The sequence below is a fragment of the Panthera uncia genome, assembly GCF_023721935.1.
Source record: "Panthera uncia isolate 11264 chromosome D3 unlocalized genomic scaffold, Puncia_PCG_1.0 HiC_scaffold_8, whole genome shotgun sequence".
Taxonomy (NCBI): Eukaryota; Metazoa; Chordata; class Mammalia; order Carnivora; family Felidae; genus Panthera; species Panthera uncia.
The window spans coordinates 10,677,260-10,696,741 of record NW_026057586.1 but is presented as its reverse complement, the minus strand read 5'-3'; the positions used below and the strand labels follow the sequence as shown (position 1 = coordinate 10,696,741).

At 36.3% G+C, this 19,482-nt stretch overlaps 1 protein-coding gene across 1 annotated transcript in view; it reads right to left on the bottom strand.

The window, feature by feature from the left end:
• CDH19 (cadherin 19) overlaps positions 1 to 19,482 on the bottom strand; it is a 102,587-nt gene that overhangs the window by 56,811 nt on the left and 26,294 nt on the right. Inside the window, exons 2-3 of the mRNA XM_049619703.1 lie at positions 18,949 to 19,188; positions 15,073 to 15,367 (exon numbers count right to left, since the gene is read on the bottom strand). Of these exons, the coding sequence (XP_049475660.1) occupies positions 15,073 to 15,367; positions 18,949 to 19,188 (535 nt within the window). The remainder of the gene's footprint in view (positions 1 to 15,072; positions 15,368 to 18,948; positions 19,189 to 19,482) is intronic.

Genomic DNA, 19,482 nt, shown 5'->3' with positions numbered 1-19,482 from the left:
AAAAAGAACAATATATATATATGAATTCTATATACAATATAGAATTTTAAACAAAGATCTAAGCTATAATGAAATATAATTATTTAACAATCCATTACAATGTCCATTTCATGATCTTTCAGAAGTTTGTTATATCATTAGTGGAAGAATCAAAAGGAAATTGGAAGCAGTTTACTTTAAAAATCACTCTGTGAACTATGACTCAAAGTCACAGAATGTTGATAAAATGTGAATAAAATTGAAATGAGCTTGCAATAGTATCAAGTTGAGGGTGGGCACAAGTATCTTCCTTATTTAATTCCCTTCTATAACATACTTACGTTGAAGAATTCTTTTTTTTTTTTTTTTTTTGGTATAGTACAAAGCAAAACCCTGTCACATATTGATGACATAAAATGTTCTTAATTGAAATTCAATAACGATCAGTAAAACACAATGAGAAGTATCTGTACATTTAAACTTAATGCTTAAATTAAACATCTTCCTTTAAAAGTATTGAGCTTTTTAATCATCTTTATCTAAAGTTGGGATAGCATTATAGGTCTTGTTGAAAATCTGCATTTATGGAAACATCATGTTCTGGGTCAGTAAGAATGGCAACATGAATATCACAGAGTCAAATAGTCTATGCGATTTCCTGTACTACCAACATCATTCACGTTTCCATTACAATCTTATTTTGTAAACCGAGACATTCTAATGGGAAGCCCTTCTACTTGTCAGTAATAAAGTTGTTGGAACTTTTACCGTGGCCCTCAAATGTATGTAGTATTTGCTCTTTCGTCGTAGTATTTTATTAGTCATTTAGCACTTGCTTTATACTGTATAACCACTCAAAATGTAAACACCTTAGGTTCAAGTGTTTTACAATACGTTCTCTTCTATTGCCACGACATGGATGGACCTTAAGGGCATTATGCTAAGCAAGATAAGGCAGAAGAGAAAGACAAAGATATCACTTATATGTGGAATCTAGAAAAGCTGAGCTCTAGAAACAAAGGGTAAATTGCTGACTCGCAGAGGCTGGGAGACCTGGATAAATGGTGATCAAAGCCAACAAAGTTGCGGTTAGGAAATGAATAAGTTCTGGAGAGCTAGTGCACAGCATGGTGACTCTAGGCCACCATATTGTATTGTATGCTTTAAAGTTCCTAAAAGACTTGATCTTAAATGATCTTCCCCGGCCACACACACAGAAGGATATGATGTGTTGAAGATGCTATCAACGCTATCTAGTGTTAATATCATTCTAATTATCTGATTTTGTTTTATTTGCTTTAGTTGCTGCTTTTTCAATGGCATCACAATTCATTAAATACAGGTTAAACCACTTTAAACCTTCTCAGATATTTTCTAAAAGGTTTTTCTAAAAAAAAAGTCAAAAGAGGGGGTGCCTGGGTGGCTCAGTTGGTTGAGCAGCTGACTTTGGCTCAGGTCATGATCTTAGGGTTGGTTCATGAGTTCGAGCCCCACATGGGCTCCTTGCTGTCAGCCCTGAGCCTGCTTCAGATCCTTTTCCTCCCCCTCCCTCTGCCCCTCCTCTGCTAGTGCTCACCCTCTCAAAAATAAATAAAACATTAAAAAAATATAAAGTCAAAAGAGAGAAGCTTACATATTTTCCTAATCAGAAATTTAAATACTGCAGAAATCTTCACTAAATAGTCAAGTAACATAAACTGTAATAATAAATAAATGTCAGAGTAGTCAAGAAATTAAAAAAAAATTGATATGTTATATATATATATATGTATATATATATATATGTTTTCCATTTATATTTTCCTTGTCATTTGTAAGAGAACACGTGTGTACATTCACTTGCAGTTAGGAATTAGCCATACACAAAATTTAAGCAAAATATCACTATAAGACCAATAACGTGTCCTTCAGCGAAAAAAATCAAAATTGTTCCAAAGTCCCCCTGTCCCCTCCTCCTTCTGTTACCAGTTAAATATAGGTAAAGGAACACTGGGTGATTGAAACAAATAGCTTTTCAGTTTCTACTCATACAAACATGTGTAACTCTTCCTGTATCTGTCAGTAATCATAGAGCTGCATACTCACATTCGAAATCAAAACGAATAGCACCAAGATGCCCTTTTCGCATAGAGCAGCTTTGCCAGGCTTACGTAATCACTGCTTTTATGACATGCTTATTGTTTAGTGCAAGAATCGCTCTGGTCTGTTTTATGAAGACTGTGGCTCCAGTCTCCCGGCCATCCCGTTTCTCAACAACAACCCACCCATCACTATAAATTGAAGTTGATTCTAAAATATTACGGGGACTATTCTAGATAAGAACATAGTTCAGAGAGACCCAAGTCAGCATGCTTATGGAACTGTTTTAGAATGTTTATTTTCTTTTTTAAAAAAATTTTTTTAACGTTTATTTATTTTTGAGACAGAGAGAGACAGAGCATGAACGGGGGAGGGGCAGAGAGAGAGGGAGACACAGACTCCAAAACGGGCTCCAGGCTCTGAGCGGTCAGCACAGAGCCCGACGCGGGGCTCGAACTCACGGACCGCGAGATCGTGACCTGAGCCGAAGTCGGACGCTTAACCGACTGAGCCACCCAGGCGCCCCTAGAATGTTTATTTTCATAGAAGGCATTTTGAATTTTTCATTACAAAAATTCAAGGATGTTTCAACATTAGAAAATGAACCTATATAATTCGTGGCATTAAAGGCTTAACAAAGAAAAACATAAGACAAAAATTCTCATTAGATACATAAAACACACCTGAAAATATCCCAGTTCCATTTGCAATAAAAATTCAGGGAATTACAAGAAAAAGATACCTTCTTAAGTCTGATGGAGGGCATTTTTAAACTTTGACAGCAATCATATTTACCTGTGAAATGTGAAAACTTTTCCTTCTGAGGTAGTTAAAAAGCAAGTTTATTATCACGCTATTTTGGGCAGCATTATAGGAAAGCTCCTAGACAATGAAATGAGGCAATGTCATGCATACAGAAATGAATATTAAAAATGATGACGGGGCGCCTGGGTGGCTCAGTCAGTTAAGCATTCCACTTTGGCTTAGGTCATGATCTCGCGGTTCATGAGTTCAAGCCCCACATCAGGCTCTGAGCTGACAGCTCAGAGCCTGGAGCCTGCTTCCAGTTCTGTGTCTCCCTCCCTCTCTGCCTCACACCGCATGCACTCTGTCTCTCTCTGTCTCTCAAAAATGAAAAAAAACCCAAAACAACCAAAACATTTAAAAAATGTTTTAGTGATTCAAAAACAATATTTTTCTTTGAAAATCAAGCAGAATATACATATAAAAACTTTAGAGAATATTAAATCATTACATTAGGAAGGTCATAGGAACACAACAAGGTACACAAAAGTCCATTTTTATTTATACCAGAAATATATATCTCTAAAATAGTTCAATTAAATACCTAATATATATAAGAAACAAATATACTCAGGAATATCTAAACAAAAGTTGTTAAAGACCTCAACAAAGAAAGTAAAGAGACATTAATGATCAAACATGGACCAAAATACTGGGTTTATGAAATGACCATCTAGAAATACCAACAGACAGATCCATAGTGTAAATGCTATCCTAATCAAAATCTTAGCAAGTTGTCTTACTGGATAAATTAAAAATCTGACTTGAAATATACATGGAAATGCAAAGGATTAAGCAAGACAGACATCTCTGATAAGGAACATCTGGAAGACGTGTACTAACAGGGAGCAGGGCTTATGACATAACTGTGGCGATAAAGACAATAGAACATTAGCCCCTGGAAGAACAAAAGAGGACAAACTGACTAGAGATTCAGAAACAAAATCATACACATATGGAGAGCTCACTCATGCAAGGATGGCACAGGTGAGCACTGGAGAACCGTTTCAATAAATGCTACAGGGTCCCCTAGGTATCTGCGTCCATTTTTACATCCATCCATCAGTCATCTCTCTTTTGATCTAGAATTTGACACTTGCTTGACACCATTCACAAAAATCGGCTTAAAATAAATTCTAGATATAAAGGTGAGAAGTATATAACAAAAATAGAATAATGAAACTTCCATAAAGATGGGAATTATTTTGCATAACATCAGGGAAAAAAGAAAACAAAAGCCAGCATTTCTTGATTAGGATTGGGTGACTGATAACCTGATATTTGTCTCAAGGCACAAATTCTTTATGTCTTTAGACATACCCACTGATGCCTTTCTCCCAGCCTGCACAGGTTGCTCGTACCCTACCGAAATGGAATTCAGTAGAATATTGTTGTTAACAGCGCATTCATTATTCATCAGTGCAAGAAGCCTGGTGCATGCCCTACGTATGAACCAACCTGTTTAGCGTCTCCATTCCTTTCATCAACATTTTACTGTGCTCTCACTAAAACCTGACAAAGTCAGTTTAACTACACTAATGGATCAAAAATTAAAGTTTCTCGGGGCACCTGAGTGGCTCAGTCGGTTAATTCCGACTTCGGCTCAAGTCATGATCTTGAAGTTCGTGGGTTTGTGCCCTGCATCGGTCTCTGTGCTGACAGCTCAGAGCCTGGAGCCTACTTCAGATTCTGTGGCTGCCTCTCTCTCTCTGCCCCGCCCCTACGTGTTCTCTGTCTCTCTTCCTCTGGAAAACACAGAAACATTACAAAAATTTAATTAAAGTTTCTTTAAAGTATATCCTAGTAATAAAGTTATTTCTTTTTTTTTTAAATTTTTTTTTGAACATTTATTTATTTTTGAGACAGAGAGAGACAGAGCATGAACAGGGGAGGGGCAGAGAGAGAGGGAGACACAGAATCGGAAACAGGCCCCAGGCTCTGAGCTGTCAGCACAGAGCCCGACGCGGGGCTCGAACTCACGGACCGTGAGATCATGACCTGAGCCGAAGTCGGACGCTTAACCGACCAAGCCACCCAGGTGCCCCATAATAAAGTTATTTCTAAAGGACAACTGATATATATATATATGTACATTAATGAAAAATGCTTTATACAGATTATTTTCACATTAAATATATCACCAGATAGATATTCTTCACATGTATTTGCATTATTTAATCAGCTTCTTGGCTTAATTGTGTTTTTATGAACAGTGTCCCGGGTTATCACTAGCCGCCTTTCAGATTTAATCATGTCTTAAAAGGAGACACTTTACTCACTAGCCATATGCCTCGGACACTACTTGTCACACCCCATGTTAAGAGGTACAAGCACAAAGTCAATGTCTCCCAAATTCACTCTGGCTTATTATAATGCACCTACTAATAATAATAAAAGAAAAAAACATTCTGGGCCAAGTGCTTTCCGGACAAAATGCCAGGGAAAACAACAACAACAACAACAACAACAACAACAAAACAGGATTAAGCAGAGTCCTGGGTAAAATTGGAGATCTGGTCACTGTTAGTTTCACAAACTCCTCCAGATCTTCCTAGCTGTAATCTGAAACCGGCCCCTGAACAAGGAGGACAGGAGGAGACCAAACATGACACATGCCACTCCAGATTGGCAGGTGGTAGTTGTATTGAGCAAGAGAACTCATTCCTGAGGCTTGTTTTGGGTGTCCTCAAGACGAGTAGTTTTTTGGACCTGCCCACCAAGTCTTGAAAGTCATAAAGGCTTTTAGTCAGTCATATATAGCTTCAGTCCTATGTAATATTCAGACAGTGACAACACCACATTTCTATCGCAAAGCTGGAATCCTGGGGTAGCTTCTGGGAGAGGAAAACACTAGTGGAAGTCACATTTCAAGGACAGGGGAGGGGCTTAGGAGCCTCCGATCTCCCATGTCCAGCATGCAGGTCGAATGGCAGACACATCCTCTCAGTGACCTCCCTCAACTGTCCACAACCTCACGACTGATTCTCGCAGTCTTATACGCTCCCCTCTTCCGTAGCGTGTCCTCAGCCATCAGCAAGGGGCTTCTCTAGCATGGAGGTGGCTCATTTGGCATCTCTGGCTGCACCGAAGGCAGGTAATACAGGCACATTCAAGAAAAACACTGATTAAGACAATAATTCCCAAATAAGTGACAGCTCTTACCACCAAGAATCCCATGACCTGAACCATTGATTTACTAAGTCCTCTGAGCTGGGGTCAGAACACTTATATCTTCATGTGATTTAATGAATATGGCACATTCACAAGAGTCATCAGGCATGAGCACCTAACATTTGTTTGAATAATGGCACAGGTGCCTCCTTGCGAGGCTGTAAGTGTTCACGGCTGTTTTACTGTGGGGGGCGGTGGGTGGGAAGCTTTTATCATCAGAGACATTTTAGTATTCAATAAGGGCAGACTCTTCTGGCTATCATTCAAGGCTTGCTGGGTAAATTTAGTAGGGGCTTCTATGTGTCATAACGTCCTTGAGGCCAACGGAGGGGGGAGGCATCACCGTCAGGTATAAGGAGATGAGTTGGGGGTGGGATATGCCAGCTCAGGACCCTAACCTTTCCCTTTCTTTTAATGGTGTGTGTTCCATTCCAGGGATATTCTGTTTCAATAGGTCCGGCTTGCAGCAGGACAATGGGATCCCAGTGAGGAGTGAATCGTTTCCTTCAACCAGAGGGGTGGAGTAATTTACCCATCCTGGTGAGACATCTCATGGCAAATTCCAGTAAACAACTCTTTCCTTAGGCATGACGGGGTTTGGTGTTCTCAGAAGCACAGCATGTTAATTCAAGGTGAGAACTGGGGCAATGGCTATGTCCCCTGACTTCCATACCTTTAAGGTACGGGGCATTGGCTGCCTTAGCTGGATCCCCCAGTCTGGCATACGGGGCAACAGACCCTACTGATGGGTCATTCAAATCTATTAGAGTCTGGGTCATGACTTTAGTCTATTTGGCCAAGGTAGTTTTATTTGTTAGTAGTTTCATCTGCTGCTTTATATTTCAATTTTTTCTTCTCACCGTTTCTTGTGCACTACAGGGGAGATGGAACCTCCATTCAATATCATGTCCTTTTGCTCAGTCTTACATATCATGACCTTTGAAATGTGGCCCTTCATCATTATCTATTCATACACAATGCTCAGCTTCTCTAATCTCCTGGCTCACTCAGTGACCAGGGAAATCTTGGGTTAAGCCAGATGCAGTTTCCATAGAAAATCAGGCATGTTTAAAATCCTCACTCTTTAAAGCTATTTTTTTTGCAAAAGGACTTTATGAAAAATTTAACACAATATTTGACTTTACCCATTTTCTCAGCAATACTATATTGCAAAAACATACTATTACATAGGTAACACAGGACGTAAACTTGTACTAAATTCTTGAGAGGAAAATCATAGTTTAGTAGTCTAAACCGTGGGAACTGGAAATATACTTCAGTTTGCCAATATGCTTCATTTGCTGTGACACAAGTTACAAAATTATGGTGAGATAATGGCATATTAACGTAAGACAAAATATTTATTGTATGTGAGAACCTACATAGAAATGACACTTTGTAATTATTCATAAGTGCTAAAACTTACAAGTCTATATAAAATTTTTGAAGGTCAAAAGCATTATTGACAGCATGAATACGATTTCTCGACATGTTAGACTTATTCTCCCATCAAGAGTAAAACCTAATGTAAGAATAGTATAACTCCATCAATATTGATTTATGTGGAATTCAGTCTTAAGCAGAGGTATTACAGAGGACTGAATGATTCTCATTCAAAAGTGTAGTTTAATATTAGTAACAAAACTTTATTAGATGATATCTCATATTTCACACTGAATACTTTATCTTCTTTATAGAGATTATGGGAGATATCCATAAAAATGTAAAAGTGATAAATTTTGATATGCAGGCTAATTGAGATATCATGTAGGCAGGAGAAAAGACAGCAACTTGTGACAAGGACATTTTATATACAAAGTTTCCATTTTTTCTAGAATACTCAATAAACAGTGTGCCCTAGTTAAATATATGTTTGAATGCTAAGATTTGAACTGGTAGATTTCAAAATGACTCATTTATTTTAGTGTGTAATTTTTGTGCGTCAAGTTCAGTGGTAAAAATATTAAGCAGACTTTTCTTAGAATGAAGATATAAATTGTCTAATAGGAAAGCTATTTTTACATGCAGTTCTAGTACGAGCACACTTTGATTACTCTGAAGCAAATTTACTGACAGGATGTTGAATTGCATAATGGCCAATCTTAAAGAAGACCAAAGTAAGTGATAATATTTTGACCTACATTCTGATTCTGTGATTTTTGTGACATTAAAACAGATAAGACAGTAGATAACTTAGTCAAATCATAATGTTCAGAATTCAAATTCATGATAGAAATAATGTTCTAATCGTGGATGTGCTCACTGTTTCACACTGGGAACTTATTTTATTAGTATGAGGATCATTATTTATTTACAGGGACTGATTGGCCCATCCCTCTTGTGTTTATATTTGAGATGCAATTACTTTTACAATCTAGAACCTCCAAGTGAAGCTCAAAAAACAGATATTTTCCCACTTGTCACCTTAAATGTGAAAAATACTCTTCAAATATTTTTTTTTTCGTTTTCCTGTCTACAAGAACCTGAAAATTAGGTCATTCTTATTATTCTTGTGTTGTATTTTTGACACCTCTACTTTTCATAATGTTAGAAAATTTAAGTCAAATAAATAAACTGTGTTTAAGAAAGCAAACAATATGTTCAGAGAGCATACAAAGAGCAATCCATCCCAATATCAATCACATTCAAACTCACATGTCCAAAGATATAAATTTCATACAGTTTAATTTTCAAATTCGATATATTTTAAGAAATCAGGGTGTTTGTGTTTCTGAGAATTCTCTGCTACGTGTTGAAATTTATTATTATAATTTATGAGGTCAAGGAGTAAAATTATCTAAATTGAATTCAACCACTTTTTTTGATAGTGGGTAACATACTTATGTCATTTTGATGGTAAATGTTACTAAAGTGAATTTCTTTTTCTACAAGCTTTATTGAGATATAATTGACATACAACATTGTGTCATTATGGCATACAATGTGATGATTGATATACACAAATATATTGAGGAATGATTATCACAATAAAGTGAGTTAATACCTCCATAATTACAATTTTACTTTCTTGCGGTGAGAATAGTTAAGACCTAATGTCTTGGTAACCTTCCAATATGTAATACTGTAATGTTACAGTTTGACCAATGCTTCCTCATTTTCCCAAGTCCTAGTCCCAGCAATCATCACTCTACTCTGTTTGTACAAGTTGAAATTTTTTTAAAAAGTGTACATATAAGTGAAATTATATAGTATTTGTCTTTCTCTCTTTTGCTTATTTCACTTAGCTTAATGCCCTCAAGGTCCATCCATGTTGTCACCAATTGCAATATTTCATGTTTTTTATGATTGAATAATCTACCATTGTGTGTATATATATCTATCCCTCTCTCTTTATATATATATGTGTGTGTGTGTGTGTATATACCATATCTTCCTTATCTATTCATCCATGATGAACACTTACTTAAGTTGTTTCCATGTCTTGTCTATTGTAAATAATGCTGGAATGCACAGGGAGGTGTAGATATCTCTTTGAGACAGTGATTCCATTTCCTATGACACATACCCAGAAGTGAGTTGGCTGGATTATATGATAGTTTTATGTTTAATTTTTATAAACCTCCATACTCTTTTCCATAGCGGTTGCACCAATTACCATTCTCACTAACAGCGCTCAGTTTCTCTTTTCTCTCTTCATTCTTTCCAACACTTATTTGTTCTTTTGACCATAGCCATTCTAGCAGGTGTGAGGTAATATCTTCTTGTGGTTTTGATTTGCATTTCCCTGAACTGATTAGTGATATTGAGCATCTTTTCATGTACCTGTTGGCCATATGTATTGTTCTTTGGAGAAATGTCTATCCATACCTTCTGCTCATTTTTAATTGGATTATTTTGGGGGATTGCTATTGAGTTGTATGGGGTCCTTCTATATTTTGGATATTAACCTCTTAACTGATAGAGGGTTTAGAAATATTTTCTGCCATTCTGGAAGTATCCTCTTTAGTTTGATGATTGTTTCTTTGTGCAGAAGCCTTTTTTGTTTGATGCAGTCCAATTTGCTTATTTTTCCTTTTATTGCTTCTATTTTTGGTATCATATCCAAAAAATCATTGCCAAGACCAATGTCAACATTTTTTCTTATGCTTTCATGTCCAATCTTTAGTCCTTAAGTTCATTTTTTTTTTAATTTTTTTTCAACGTTTTTTATTTATTTTTGGGACAGAGAGAGACAGAGCATGAACGGGGGAGGGGCAGAGAGAGAGGGAGACACAGAATCGGAAACAGGCTCCAGGCTCCGAGCCATCAGCCCAGAGCCTGACGCGGGGCTCGAACTCACTGACCTCGAGATCGTGACCTGGCTGAAGTCGGACGCTTAACCGACTGCGCCACCCAGGCGCCCCAGTCCTTAAGTTCATTTTTATGAGTAGTATAAGGGTCCAATTTCATTCTTTTGCATGTGAATATCCAGTTTTCCCAACACTAACACTATTTGTTGAAATGACCATTGTTTTTCCCCACTGAGTATACTTAGGTAGAGAGTATTGCTCTGGCCAGGACTTCCAATACTATGTCAAAAAAAGTAGGGTGGGCATCTTTGTCTTTTTCATGATCTAGAGGAAAATATTTCAGTGTTTCAATATTGAGTATGATTTTCACTGGGGTTTTGTCATATGTGGCTTTTATTATGCTCAGGTATGCCCTTTTTGTAACTGATTTACTGAGAGCCTTTCTTATCCTGAAAAAATGTTGAATTTTGTCAAGTGTTTTTTTGGCATCTGTTGAGAGGATTATATGATCTTTATACTTTATTCTACTAAGCTGGTATATCATATTTGATTTGCTGTTGTTGAACCATCCTTGCGTCCCAGAGATAAATCCCACTTCATCTTTATATCATCTTCATATCATCTTTTTAATGTGTTGTTGAATTGGGCTGGCTAGAATTTTGTTGACAATTTTTGCATCAATGTTCACCTGAGATACTGACAGGTAGTTTTCCTGTGGTGCCCTTATCTGGTTTTGGTCTCACAGCAATGCCACCCTTGTAAAATGAGTTTGGGAGTGTTCCCTCCTCTTCAAGTTTTTGGAAGAGTTTGAGAAGGATTGGTATTAATTATTGCTTAAAATGTTTGGTAGAACTTACCAGTGAAGCCAACTTATGGTGGACTTATGTTTGTTGGAATGTTTTTAGCTACTGATCCAGTCTTACTAATAATCTGCTCTGATTTTTTTTCTTTTTTTTTTTTTTTTCCTTTAGCAAGAGAGTGGGAATGAGTAGGGTAGGGGCAGAGAGAGAGAGAGAGAGAGAGAGAGAGAGAGAATCTTAAGTAGGCTCCACACCCAGTGCAGAGCCCAACATGGGGTTTGATCCCACAATCATCAGATCATGACCTGAGCCAAAATCAAGAGCTTGATGCTTAACCTGGAGCCACCCAGGTGCCCCTGATTTTCTATTTCTTATGATTCTGTCTTGGTAGGTTGTATGTTTCTAGGAATTCTGCACTAAGAAATTTCAAAATGGAGTCATCACTATCCGAAGGCTATCTGCAGCACTTTTGATCGTTGTGTGCCTCAACTGACACCCACAGAGTCTCCTTGCATTTTATATCTACCAATATCCTCTGTTCATCTTCCAAACCTCATCTATTCACTTCTGTAGGATTTTCACCTATCCATGTACTCATTCTTTTACTCAATCACCCTAAACTTAAGGTATTGTGGGACTCTTAGCCTATTAGATCTTGTATTTTTTGTGTGGAAGAAAGATAATAATTTTATAATTCCAGACTGACAAGTAGAAAAACCATGTTTTTTTTTCTCAATTCTACTTGGTAGTTCTAGTTTTGAGAGTAATTGCATTTCCAATAGAAATGTAATCAGTAAAAGTCCACTGTTACTTGTGAATAAATATGTTTATTTATGTGTTTAATAAGCAACAAGTAGTTTGTAGTTTTCTTGGTTCTCCCTTATGATGACAATGCTCAAATGTAGATTCCTTTCAGTGCTTCACCAAATAAATTCAAAGTACAGATTCAAATATAATAATTGGTAAATGACTATAATACAATACTAAATAGTTAAGACAACAGATAATAAAATGTTTGCACCTGTTGCTTTGTAAAGAATGAAATAGGTGAGTAGGGAATTTGGAAGCAAGATCAAAACTCAAGAACCTATAAAATGGCAATGATATGGAACGAACATGAAGAACTAAGTATAGGTTCAGGTAAAATCATTCATATTATTCATTATTTAAGCATTGAGATTGAGAAAAACAGAAAAAAATCGCATATACTTCTAAGTGGTTTCTTCAAGGCAAAGTTAAGAATTACAGGAATGCTTCAGAGGGAAACCATCTACACAACAGTTGACACAACAATGGGGATATTCCTCTCTCTCCATAGTAGGTGACATTTCTGACAACAGTTGACTATTGTTCTCTTTGTCCCTTCCTCCCACAGAAAGGAATAAAAAGTGCTCATTGATTTTAGTATGATTCCATACCGGGTCTGAACCCTGACTGGCACTCTCACAGGATATACTGAATTACACAGATGAACTAAGTTAATATGCACATTAACCTTGAATTTCAAAGCAAAGAGATATGCGCTAGCCAAATACCATATAGAACAAACCAAAGTTTTGTGATCTCTGTTGAATCAACCAGCCTCGTGGCGACACTTGATGTCATGATGCAAATACTGTATGCACACACTGCAATCCTTTGCTCTCAATTACTGCCTTTGTCCCATACTTAATGGATAGAAAAAATCACTTATGAACTGGTTTGATATCAACCAAAGTGTTAACCTATTGCAATCTGTCTCCTCTATTATTGCCCTGGATTCCATGGGTCTTTCCTTTCCCAAGAATAGTTTCCCAGGAGCTCCTGAGTAGCTCAGTCCAGTAAGCATCTGACTCTTGATTTTGGCTCAGGTCACAATCTCATGGTTCATGGGATAGAGCCCTGCATCAGACATTGTGCTGACAGCACAGGTGGATTCTCTCTCTCACTCTCTTTCTGCCCCTCACCCTCATGCTCTCTCTCTCTCTCAAAATAAAAAAAATAAACATGAAAAAAAAAAGAGAATAGGTTCCCAGCAGTTAAAGCCCCCTTATTTTTCTTCAAAAATACTCTTCTTTGGATCATTCCCTATAGTATATCACTGTGATATTCAATTTCCCATCTTAATAAATGATTAAATAATGGTAAGTAACAACAACAAAATCCTCTTTACCTTTATCTCCTTCTACCTAGTGCCTTACATCTCTATTTTTTCCCTGTGGCATAACATCTTTTAAAGTTGGCTAAATTCGCTGTAACTTCCTCTTCTCCACTCATTCACGCAACAGAATAATCTTCAGAATATTGCAGCTGCATCAATTCAACCAAAATCACTAGGAGCCTCTTACTTGCCAAATCAAAAGTCACTACAGCCAGTACACTTTGATTTTATTTAACAGAGTTGGAGGATCTCTTCCTTTGTAACTCCTCTTTTCGTGTCTTTCTTTGTCCTCTATCACTGACCAATCTCATTCATTCTAATTTCCCAGTCAACCCCCTTTTTAATCTGCTCACCTAGTATGCTTTTCTCTTCTCTACCTACGTTCTCTGCCAAGGGGATCTCACCCATCGTCATGCTTACAGACTCGCTCTATCAATCACTCCCATATTGATATAGGCAATTCTTATCCTACCGCAATGTGAATCTTTTTCTAGAATATGGCATGACTGTATTCTTTGTAATCCACTTCAAATATCATTTCCTAAAAGTCCCACCTTCTCCAGTCAATTAATCATCATCATATTTCACTCATAATTAACACTTTCATAATGGAAAGCATCAAGGGTCACCTTATTTAAAATAGTTATTGTTCGCTGTGTTAGAACTAAGATATAGGTTTCATACTAGCAATTACTTCCAAAATTATATTTCACAAAATTTGCTAGTAAATGTTAGGTCCATAATGTATGCTGTTTAAAAAAAAAGGAGGAGGATGGGGGGGGAGAAGGAGGAGGGGGAGGGGAGAAATGAAATGTTTCACTGCCTGGCTACCAAACGCAATATTCATGTGTCGTTTACGTCTAATAATAATCGGTCTTGATACATATTCACAGCTAAATTTGTTTATGTTGTAAAGACCTATGTTCTGAATGCACGTAGAAAGAAGTCTTTAAATTGCTTCCCGGACTGTTAAAAAACAAAGAATCAGGAAAATATACAGTAGAATATACACTTTTGGAATTGTTGGCTAATCAATCAGGTGGTTAGGTAAAGCAGTTTTAAAGCATGTTAGTATAACTTAAAATGACCATTATTGAATAGAATTTATCACACTTAAGAAAATTTTATGAACTTAATTTTACTATATATTGTGCTGCCAACATTTTCTGAATGAATGAATGAGTGGACAAACTTTGCACAGCCACACCATAATTCCCCTCTATTAGAAAGACATTTCTGATTTTCAGTGCAGTCAGTTCTTATATCTTATGGAAACCACTTGCTTCTACAGGCATTATATTGAAGATATTTATAAAAATAACAGTAGGTATGAAAGGAACTTTGAAAATAAATACAGTTGCACAGAGGCGTTCGACCCCTTTTTTTGTTTTTAGTCTTTATGTTCCATGACTTTGAAGCATATAGTACTTTTGTCTTATAAACTGGATTCTGTGATTTATACGTGCATATCTTTCCAGATGGCCGTGCATACTTTTTTCAGAGACAAAATTATATCTTGTTTTGGAAAATACCTTCTTGTAATGGAGAAACTAGTAAGTGAATAAGCTAAAGAATTTTATAAATCACTAAAAACCACATATTTAACCCTTTTCTTCTATTGCCTTGAAGACTGAGATATTTTAACAAGACAACTAATGTATTAAAATATAGTACCATTGTTTACAAAATTTAAATGATAGTCTAATTTTTAAAATTATTTGACTTAACATGTTTGTAGAAGGAAGTACGAGTGTGGAACTTTAACTAATTCGCTTCCAAAACATTAGCTCATAAATTTCAATCTGTTGTAATTGTTAATATATCTTTGATGTAAATTAATATGCAATACCTTCTGGAGACATCTCTGGTACAATGGCCTCATAAGGTTCATCTAGGAATTTTGGTTCATTGTCATTGATATCCGAAACTCTGATGACAAACTCAGACTCAGGTTCCACAGCCCTTCCAGTAGTGCTGTCTATTACCTGGGCTCTTAGAGTGTAGAGGGATCGTTCCTCTCTATCAAGCTTCTGGACGGCAAAAATGTCACCTGTTCTCTCATCAATGACAAAAATACTTCCAGCTCCAGCTCCCAAAAGCTTGTACTGGAAAGAGTTGTTTCCATTGTCTAAATCAGATCTTAGCTGCAAGTGCAAAGAGGGATAATTTAGTTTCCATACATATTTAAATGGACAAATTAATTTTAATGATTTTATTTTCCTGTCTGTTCATTTTCCCCCATGTTAATAACCCCATGCAATTCCCATAGGATATTAAATCAGGTGAAATATTAATTTTAAGATTAAATTGTGTCATCAAGCAGAGGAGTCTGATATTTCAGTATAAGTAACTGTACAAATCTTATTACTCTAAATAGATTATTCTAATTAGAAACTAATAATTGAAAAACAAAGTGCCTTTCATAAATGATGCACACCAAAGTTGGTGGCTCATGTTTACTCTATGATTACATTCTGAGTCACTAAAACCATGCTCTCAAATATTTGCGTTAGATTGGGACCTAGAGACTGATAGGCAGATAATAGTCTAGATAAACAGTGGTATTCTATCTCTAGGTTAAAAACATGTAGGAAATACGAAAATATTACCAAGAAAATAAGGGAGCATGTTGGGAAGGTAACAATAGCTGAGCCATCCATTTTGGCATTTACAACATGCTATAAAATGTACAAATCGTTTTCTATATGATTTCCCAATTTATCCTCATAGTATCACGAGATAAAAACTATTGACATAATCATTTCTACAGAGAAAGAGAGACTGAAAAATGTTTAAACGTTCACAGAGTCATGGTTTTGTATAAGTTTATGATTTAGGTCATGGTTTTGTATAAGTTTATGATTTAGACAACAGGTCTGTCTGACCCCAAGAGCCTCTCCTGCAAACCACTAGGTAAAATGGTCTTTTATGGCTTGAGTTTTGCCAAATTAGATCTAACTCTTTCTTCCCAACATGTCCTATTCAATTGTCAAATATGTCTTTTCTTCTTGGATCCTAATTATTTTTATGTTTAAAAGCAAAGTGAATTTGTTCGTTCATAATGTTAATGGACTTCTGAATTTGCTATATAAAAACAAGGGTTATTATGATATAGGCAACACTGGTTGCTTGTTCATATCTAAATTACCTTTACATAAAGAGAAGTATGCCATCATCCTGAAATTATTGTGAATCCCTGGTTTTCTTGATTCATCATTTACAAATAAGCCCTTCTTTACAGTAAGAGCTTCCTGAAAATTTACAAAGCTAACCAAGAAACACAATCTTAAACAAATTCATAACTTTTCTGATAGTTCAAGGTACAGTGGACTAATTAATATTTTTCTATGTGATTGTGTGGAATACCTGAAGGTAGCTACAACAAGTAATTTTAATAATGTGTTGAATAACACGGCTATTCAATGAAAGAAACAGATTGGGAATAGTAATAATAATGCTATAATAAAAGATCTATAGCTCTTTTAATGTGATGGTTCTTCACTACTCATAAGATAAAAAGGAAGTCTCCATGCCTTACTGATAAGAGATTAAGGGAAACAAGTGTCCTTTCCAATAATTATATCAAAGGAAAGTTATGTATGTCCTATGTTTTTCAGGTATCATTTTAATATAATTTGAAAATTTGATTCAATATTAGGATGATGATAAGTCAAATTTAGTAATGAGTAAATGTATTCCAAGTATCTGCACAGTATAATTTTCATAGATCAGTGAGTTTGGTCCTTTCATGGACCCATTTGAAGTAAAAAAATAAAAATAAAAAAAAATGTATATATATATTTACTTAAATATACATGAATATATATTAAGTATCTGCCTTTTAAGGTCACAAAATTCGTAAGTTAAAGACATTTCAATTTCATGAATTCTAGTGTCATGATATTTTCTTTCTTTTTAATTTTTTAAATGTTTTTATTTATTTTTTATACAGAGAGACAGAGCGTGAGCAGGGGAGGGGCAGAGAGAGAGGGAGACATAGAATCTGAAGTAGCTCCAGGCTCCGAGCTGTCAGCACAGAGCCTGACATGGGGCTTGAACCCGCAAAGTGGGAGATCATGACTTGAGCCGAAGTGGGACGCTCAACCGACTGAGCCACCCAGGCGCCCCTCCAGTGTCATGATATTTTCTATATTTCTATTCAAAACTACTTTTTTCAATCAGGCAATTACCATTGATTTGGCAAATCAGTATGCCTTTACATTTTTACTTAATTGTGCTTTCCAAACCTAATCTCTGTTAACAAATAGCGCAAAAAGAAAGTCATCTTGGACACATCAGCTACATTTTATTTTCACCAGCTCTTTAATGACAACACCTAAGTATTCATTATTACTCTCTTTTAAAGCAGTTACCTGTGTGTTATTTAAGTCGAATGACAGTGTTTCAAGGCAAAACATCCGTTAGAATATTTTCACAAGTATTTTTATAGAATGAAAAAATAGGCAAAACCAACCACCACGTGAACGGAACAGGAGATGTGCCGGGAGCACCGGGAGCACAAAAACACAAACTAGAAAATGTGACAGTTAGCCAGGGAGGTAGTCTCTGCTCTGACTGTACTGAGGCACTTCCCTGCAGAGTCTCATTCACTAAAAGTTCCCCGTCTGTGTGAGTCTGTCACCCCACTCACTGATGGCAGAGCATATGGTACTCCGTGGGCTCCACCGCAAATGCGACTAGAGACTCAGTTAACCAGCAGACACTTAACTATGGACCTCATTTGTGCCATCCTGCCTGTGATTTACCTGGAGTCATCTTAGAGAATAAAGAGATGAGAAATCTGACTCACAGCAGGAACACATACATGCACAAACGTTTGAAATCTGTTTGCATAAGATCCCAACCTAAGCCTTTGGTAGAGTATACACATACACATTCACCAGAGGTGATAGACGAACTCCTCTGGAATCTGGACATCGTGCTAACGCTGAAGCTTTCCTGAAAGGGCCAGGGAAAGGGAGTTCATGAATTTTGAGTGCTTCACCCTTTGGGCCCAATTAAATTTTAGTGCCAGTTAATTAGTGGTTAAACTTATTTCAGTTCATTCATCTAGAGAAAGATCCTTAGAAAAAGGACACGGTATTGTAATTACCTCTGTTTAAAGAATATTGAATGATAATAAAAACCAAAAACATAAATAGGGAACATTCTATCTCATTAGGAAATTTAAATATATATATATCTTAAAGATATATACATATATCCTACAAGAAAGTAAAAAATAATTATTCTTTATACTTCATAATCAAATGAAGTGTGTATGCTCTTGAAGCTACTTAACTGTAAAAGGGCTTGGTATTAATCTGCTTCATGAAAAATTAATGATGGGTAAATCAACACCTACTGAGCATAGTAGAAACTCAGGCTAAATACTGTTGGTAAACATTATTATTCTCAGTGTGGTTGCTTTGATCCATTACCAAAAATAACACCATCACATTTCCAGATGTTGATAAATGAGGGCTCTATTTTCATATGGGAGACAAAAGTGAAATTCGAAAATCAGAGGTTTCCTTCCTCCTTAAGTTTTCCAGGTATTTTAGGTGCTTGAAAATCAGAAACAATTAATTAGGCCGATGGCTAAAGCTTCCTAAGGGTTCCACTGAGAAAATGTATGACGCATCAAATGCCTTAAAACTTCCTCAACCCATCCATTTAGATTTACATAATAGTATTTCCTGTAACACTCTGATAAAATCAGTACCTGGCCAATGTGATAATTAGTCTTATTCATTTCCTCTGGTACAAAAAACTGGTTCCACATCCAACCACGCTTCACTCTCAAATGAGAATCCACTGGGTGCTTAACTTCCTCTGTTTGAGAGATTTCTGTTGCCATAAAGCAAGGCCATAGGAGAGAAATTCCCAACGTAAAAGGCAGCAATAAGCAATAATCCATTCTGCTCGTTTGATTCCAACTGGTATTCTTCGGAGGAAACAGTAGCTGCAAACAAAAATTGTGTGTTCCTTTAGAATCTTTTTACGCGTTAGGTATCTTACATATTCCGAAAGAACAAGAAACACAACAAAATTTTACATTTAAAATAACATTTGCTCACATAATTGCTAAAGAAAGGATAGAACTTTTGCATCCATAAAAGTAGGAACAACAATATACATTTAACTTATCATCCAATTACACTTGTTATATTTTGCAGCTCAGCAATAATTTGAATGGCATAATTAGAAACTTCTGCCCAAGCACTGTCCATTTTAAGCTGTAGTCATAAATCTGCCT